Below are 7,411 nucleotides of genomic sequence, written 5' to 3' on the forward strand. Positions count from 1 at the left end.
TGTAATTGTAGCATTTTAGTTTTATTTGCTATACTTGTGGATTATATTTTGACATAAATTATGGCATTTGTGAATTGCCAGTTGAATTCAGTGCCTCAGAATAGAGTTTTGCATTGTGCTGTCACAGATGATCAAACTGTTTCTTTATTTTAGCATTATTTTGCCCTTTCGAAGTAATGCTTTAGTTGGTGTTACGGTGCAGTTAAGAAAAGATTATTTTTTGGAAAATTCCTTGGAATCTTAAGAAATGGAAAGTGTTTATATATCCTTAGAAACCAGAGAACTGACAGTTGAATTGATGGATTTCACTACATATTGCTTAAAAATTTAAATTTTAGGTTTGGAGCAAGATGGAAAGACTCTGCTAATTACAAATATTGACATGGAGCCATGCACAGTAGACCCCCAGCTAAGGATTATTCTTCAGTGGCTCGTTGCTTCTGAGGCAGAAGTTGCAGAACTTTATTTTCATGACTCTACAAAGAAGGAGTTTATGCAAGTAAGTACCTACCTTGTAGGGTGGGTGTGAGGGCACAGTGTATGCTGCTCTGTGTCACACAGTTGATCTGATAAGATGCCCACTGATAGCAAATGGGCAGATGCCCAGGCATTAGAGTCCAGTGCTTGGGCTCAGATACCAGCTCTGCCGTAGTCGCAGTGTGACCTTGGGTGGTTCACTAGTCGCAGTCTTTTTATCTGGACTGTGGAAATGAGCATAGAATTTACCTGGCAGAGGTTTGTGAGGATTAAATATAGCACTGTTAAAAGGTGCTTAATCCAGTGCCTGGCACATCCTAAATTCTCAAAGCTGGGTGTCTTTAATAAGCATTTCATGTGCTCATATGAAAAGATTGAGTTATTCTTTGTACTTAATTGATGCATAATTATGCCTAGTAATGAGTATGTCTCTTCTGTTAATCCAGTGTCATTAGTATGAGAAGCTAGCATAAACAAAAGCCCATAAAAGTTTATAAACATTTAATAAGGGATAATAGTTCACTTTGAGCATTTAGTAGGGTTCTAATAATAAAACATTCAGATTAGGTGCATTAAGAGAATATTTTTATTGATAATTTACTGTGTACCAGTTACATTATTAGCCAAAATTTTTCGTTTGCAGCCTTAAGGTTTTTGTCCAGGACTTTTCTTTATCAGAACTTTAATTTAATCTTATTATATAATGTAGAATAGTTCAAAGAATAACCAATATAAAATGATTAATAGTAACAAAAAAAGGAATTGTCAAGTTACTCTTGATTTCCAGTTCAGAATTTTCAAAAATATTATTGAAAGAAGTATGTGAAAAAGATATATTAAAAAATTGTTTTTTGTATTTTGTTGTTTTTATTTAGACTTCTTGAATTTTTCCAGCATAGATTTCTGTTCAGAGGCAGAGGGAGAAAATAAGACAGAAAATAAGTTCAGGAAATGAATTGTCAAGGGGAAAAAATGGGTAGGGAAAGTATTAGAACTGACTATATGGAAGCAAGCATTTTCAAGTCGTTTAGTCTTAGATAAATTGAGGACTAAGGAAGGCCTTAGGCAGAGCTGAGTGTAATGGTGCTGAGGTAAGGGAACTGCATCCCCACATAACCTAAGAAAACATTCTTGCAGTTCCTCAAAAAGTCAAACACAGCATTATTATATAACCCAGAAATTCTCCACCTAGGTCTGTACCCAAGAGGAATGAAAACATATGTCCAAGGTGGTGTTATTTGTAATAGACCAAAAGTGGAAACATCGTAAATGTCCATTAACTGACGAATAAAATGTGGTCTGTCCATGCAGTGGAATATTGTCAGTGAAAAGGAATGAAGTAGAGACATGCTACACCCTGGAGGTGGAGGACCCTTGAAGTCATTATGCTAAGTGAAAGGAGCCACGTCACAGAAGGCCATATATTTTGTGATTCCATTAAAATGAAATGGCCAAAATAGGCAAATCTATAAACTGAAAGTAGATTAGTGATTGCCTCGAGTTGACGGGGTTGGGCGGAATGGGCAGTGATTATTAACAGGTAGGACTTTTTTTGGTAATAAAGATATCCTAATGTTTGTGGTGATGTTGCATTCAACTCTGTGAATACACTAAAAACCATTGGCTGGTCTATTTTAAATGGGTGAATTGTGTGGTATGTGAATTATATCACAGTAAAACTATTTTTGAAAAGGTTAAGCATATTTATATTACAAACAATTCGTTTTTATAGAACTAAATAGGAAAAAAATCTGAGTTGAAGACATATTTAGATTGGTGATGATAGTTTAAACCTGTATTTTTATACTTAAAAAATGAGGTATAATTGATATATAACACCATATTAGTTTCAGGTGAACAACATAATGATATTTGTTCATACTACAAAATGACTGCCATAGTATTTAATTTTTATTTACTTTTTTTCTGAAACATGAACATTTCTTACGTGTTTCTTTTGAGCCTGGAGTGCGTATTCCAGGGGAGAAAGCCACACTGTACGTTGTGGAAGGAAGATCCACATCCTTTTATTAAGCTTGACATTGTCTTTATTATTTTATGTTCCCAGCTGAGGGTGTGGCAGATGTATTTAGTTCAGTTCAGAGTTTCCTGTAGAGATGGAGCCTCTCCACGCCCACACAGACACTGTGCTGGGTGAGGTTTGTGGGGTTCTGGCTCCCGCAATCCCAAAGTGTCACTCTGTGGAGGAGAGTATTTATAAAACCCAGGAAGGAAAAATGTTTAATTTGTGTAAAGAGTGGTGGTTTAGGGGAGAATACCTTGTTATAACTGGGAAACAGTATTTTGCTGCAAACAGCAGTTTGATCCAGTGTTATAAATAAAAATGAAAACTTTATTGTTAAAAAATTGCTTTTGGTTAATGTTTGGCTTATCTTCCTTTTTTACTAGCTTACAAAACGGCTACAGGAAAAAGGGTGGAAGGTGGGAGACCTCCTGCAGGCTGTGCTTAAATACTATGAGGTGGTGGAGAAGACATCCAATGAGGAGAGATGCAAGTCCCTGTTTGATTGGCTCTTGGAAAATGCATAGAACAAACTCCAAACCAGTAAATTTTATTATTTGTTTTGGGAGAGGAAGAAAAGACACATAGGGTAAAATTTGAGTAGTGAATATTAACATTTAAAGTGAATTGGGAGGAAAGTAAATAGCTATTAAGTGTGTTGTGTCATCATATGGTGTATATAGTTCATACTTTCGTAATCTGTCAGATATTATCTTCATTTATTCTTCTGTACACATGTGCAGTGTGTTAAGTAAGACCCTAAGAACATGTATTTGAAGGAAGGTCTGACTGTGAGGCTTTCAGGAACATTGACTGATGACAGCGTTCTTTTCGCATCCAAATAGTGCTGCTAGAAATTGCACTGAGGTGGCTGAAGGTGGGTTCCAGGGATAAAGAGTTATAATTTTGCTCCTTTACAAGCAAATGGTTTCCTGTTAATAACAAATCTGACATCAAAAAAAACAGCATTGAGGCTAATTTATTTTTCTGACATCTTTTTCTATTTTTAAGGGTCAGTTTTATTTTCATGGTTCAGCTATTGGTATTTTTTTGAATCCCCCAAGTTATTTAATTTCTTATAAACTGTAGTTTAGGTTTCTATAAATACTATAAATGATAGTTTCCCCAGCCTTTCATTAAATGATCTTATTTGCTAATGTTTCCAGTTGTTCTGGCATGAAAGTGAGTGAGTGAGTGAGTGTGTGTGTGTGTGTATTTGTGTGTATGTGAAGGAGAACTTAAACCTTGCTAGTGGTGGGTACCCTCTTTTATTTTACTCTTTTCTGGTTACAAACCCACTGTTAACATTAAAAAGGTGCTTTAAAATAAAATGTCTATAAAGATTGTGCAGTAAGAATTTTTCTTTTTTGACTATTTTGAGTCCCCACCTTATTCTTTAAGTGAAAATAAAGGTGCAAAACATATTGAAATTTTAAAACTTAATGTTCATTTGGAAATGCATTTAGAGAAGCCCAATAATTGTTTTCTCTGTTGGTATTTTGAAAACCTTTAGCAAGGATTTTTAAATTAAAACTCCACTTTAGCAGGGATAAGCTTTTTCTAGGAAAAACGGGACCTTCCCACCAACCCCTTCCCCAGTAAAATGTATCTGTACTGTTTTGTAAAGTCCTCTGATACAGTCTTTCTGGGCTCTGCATTTTGTTCCACTCGTCTTTAGTAACTGCGAGTTGACTTGAATAGAGGACCAGGATTGTGTTTTGTATGAGGGTATGTGCATGTGAATTTTTGATTCTTCCATTAGCAGATTTTTAATTGAGAGGAAATCATTTTTGTTGGAGGCTTTTGGTTTTGCTCTCACTTTTTCTTTTTTTCCTGAGAACTGACTCTTCTGGAAGCTGCACAAAGTATCGAGGACAGTAGCACCTGCAGGGGACAAGGAACAGGGCACTTGCATTGATTTGAATTACAGTTATGGCAGGAAATCATTGCTTCTTAAGAAAAATGCCAAAATCTATTTAAATGTTTTGAGGTTACACTTACAGAAGCTTCTATTTTTCTCAGTTTAAGATGAAGAAATAGAGCAGGCCTTAAAAATAAATTTTGCTAAAGTTTCTTCGGGCATTTTTTAAGGTTGGAGAAATGTAGGAAATGTATGTAAGCAGAATTGATTCTGTCTTTAGCTTCTTAGAATTTGATCTGCAGCAGCACTGGACGAGGTTCTTAATTGTTAGGAAGCAGGTTGTTACAACATAGATTAATTGATTATTAAGCTTAGGTTGAATTTTTACAAGTGTATAGCTATCAAATTGTGTTTGGTATTTTCAGTGTATGTACGGGTGTTATTAACAGCAAAACTGAGTTCTGAATTTCTTTTAAGCTAAAGTGACAATATGTTAGTTCTGTAAAACTCTCTACTTGAAAACGTTGATTTCCTGTATGGTAAGGTTTTCCTCCTGTCTTTGTTTTTGTTCGTTTTCTGGAGCTGTGCTGGATTCCGAGTTCCCTGTTCAGCCACTGTGGCCCAACAGACCAGTCCTTGGACCCTGGTGTGTATAGTACTGATGACAGTGGAGCTCCACACATAGCGGTTCAGTGCAGGGATGTAGAGAAAAACGTTAAACGTTGGCAAACGTGAAAAGAAGCGGGAGTTAAGCTTCCTTATATAGAGAGAGAACATTGGAGTTTAGAACAGTATCTTTTAATCAAGAACAGTCTAAACTTACTTTGTTTAAAGGCACTTTGTGATTTTTCCAAAGATGTAGATCTATTTGGTTGCTTAGTCTTCAGAACAGATCTGTTTGTCGAGGACGACTCTTATTTTGTTAAAACTCTATTTGATGTAATTTTATTATGATACTGTAATATTGCCATTCTGCATACTTTGGCCCTTATGAATATCATGTCTTATTCAGAACTGTTAAAGTTGTGATGTGCTTTGGGTTGAATTTTCTGTTTTATCAGTTTCAGAACCATTGGAGAACTGTGAAAAAAAAGTGAAGGAAGCCTTGGATGGGGTTTTTAGAACATTGTTTCAGACGGAACTTCTTTTTCCAAGCCAAGTTTAAAATTCCATTTATATTTTGGGTATTAACTCATTTTGATTTTGATTTATTTCCTGATTTTCACAAAAGGAATGATTCATTTATAAATCACAGAAGAACATTACAGTATCTCTGGGATGGTTTAACACAGTTTAATGGTTTAATGGAGTTTTAAAATCTTTGAGAACATTTACTCAGTGAATATATGTGATAACATCTTCATAGTTTGACAGCCATTCCATTTACCCTTTTAGATATTTGATAGGAATTAATTCAACTCATAATACTTCCATTTTGCTTAAATAAAGGTTTTATTTTGCTGGTAGGAGAAGTTAGTTATTAAATGCACCAGGTATAAAGTAAAAGATGGTTTACCCACGTGGTTTTGATATCACGCACATTCCCCAGATGCAGTGTTTAACCTTGACTCATCACCAGGGTCTAGACTCAGATTAGTAAATATTCCTCTCTCACAATTAAAATGATCAATTTCCCATCAGTCTGTTGCTTTAAATTTTATTTCTTCAAGAGAAACTTTCCACAGAATTAAGAAAAATAATAATGCATCCATATTCAGGGTGTAGGGAAAATTCTTTCCATTTCAAGCTCTGTCCACCCGTCACCAGCACAAGAGAAGTAGAGCTTCCCTGGGAATTACGAAGCTGTGCTCAAGTGAAATGCTTTTTTCCTCACTCTCGTTTGAGGCCCTGCATACATTGACTAACTCACCGTATTCCTGCTCTGGAGATGCAGACGCAGTGTTGGTCACACTTGTCACTTTATATATTTATTTTTTTTCTACCATCCATGTACATTCCTTTCACAGGGGTAGAATCATAGGTCTAGAAGTTCATTGTCTTGTTTTTTGTTGTAATGTTTGAACACTATTTAATATCAGGTTTTAATATTGCTGGATTTGCTACCTTTTGTTACTTGTGCAGTGTTAATAGTAATAATTCACATTCTTGTTTAATATACCAGCTATAGAGCAAAAGCAGCTTTGAATAATTATAGCTGTTTATTTGACTGTGCTGAATTATTCCTTTAAGATCTTGTATAACAGTAACTTTTTTCTTTTGCTTTTTCAGTAATTTAATATGTTCATTTACCAAAATATGAACTTCAGGATGCACTAAAATTTTGTTTTTGCAGTGGCTCAAAAATAAACATTTCAGAAATTACTTTTGTAATAATTTGCGATCAATTGTTCTTTTATTTTTTCCAATTGTTTAAGTCTGTGATCTTTCTCTCCCAATTAAGAATTTCCCAATAAACTTAAGAGATGCCTGACTTTGGTTTTCAATCTGTAGTATCTTGTTAACACACTCAATACTGGACTAAAACAAAAGCATAGAAGGCACATCAAACAACCTCTACGTTTCTAACATTATTTTAAAGAAGAACGGAAGCTAGGATATTTTTAATTGGACACTGAATCCTAAGTTTTTATTTGAGTGCCTCTGAATGCTGACAGGATGACTTGACAGGCTGTTTGCCTTTTGGATTTTAGTGCAAAGTAGAATATTGTGATTGCCTTGAATATATAGTGTGTTACGGAATTCTCCAGTCTGGACCGAGCACTTCTTCCATAGGATATAGAGATCAGACCTTTGTCATGCTGTATAGTATCAGGTACTTCAAAGCTAGGTGCTTGATTATTTATTACTAATGGAATTTGACTTTAAGTGTCTTCAGCCTTGGAATTAGTGATCTTTTAGCTTTTCATGAATGTTTCAAAATGTTAGGAAATAATGATCACATATAATGGCTTGGGTATGAGTACATCTCAGGAACCAAGAGAACAAAATGCTCTCAAACCATAAGATTCTTTTGACTGTAATTCCAAAGAGGAAAAACATTTCAAAAGGAATGGGACCTTGTGACAAATGACATTTGAATACCTTTGCAG

At 35.0% G+C, this 7,411-nt stretch overlaps 1 protein-coding gene across 4 annotated transcripts in view; it reads left to right on the plus strand.

Annotated features, from left to right (window-relative positions):
* Window positions 1–6,792, plus strand: part of AKAP11 (A kinase (PRKA) anchor protein 11) — a 51,593-nt gene extending 44,801 nt beyond the window's left edge. For all 4 annotated transcript variants that reach the window (XM_010854596.1, XM_010854595.1, XM_010854594.1 and 1 more), the window contains 2 exons: window positions 339–499; window positions 2,887–6,792. In XM_010854596.1, the coding sequence (XP_010852898.1) occupies window positions 339–499; window positions 2,887–3,027 (302 nt within the window). In that variant the 3' untranslated portion in view covers window positions 3,028–6,792. The remainder of the gene's footprint in view (window positions 1–338; window positions 500–2,886) is intronic.
* The last annotated feature ends 619 nt before the right edge of the window (window positions 6,793–7,411 follow it).

Source organism: Bison bison, unplaced genomic scaffold (assembly GCF_000754665.1).
Source record: "Bison bison bison isolate TAMUID 2011002044 unplaced genomic scaffold, Bison_UMD1.0 scf7180017864345, whole genome shotgun sequence".
In the NCBI taxonomy this organism is placed as follows: domain Eukaryota; kingdom Metazoa; phylum Chordata; class Mammalia; order Artiodactyla; family Bovidae; genus Bison; species Bison bison.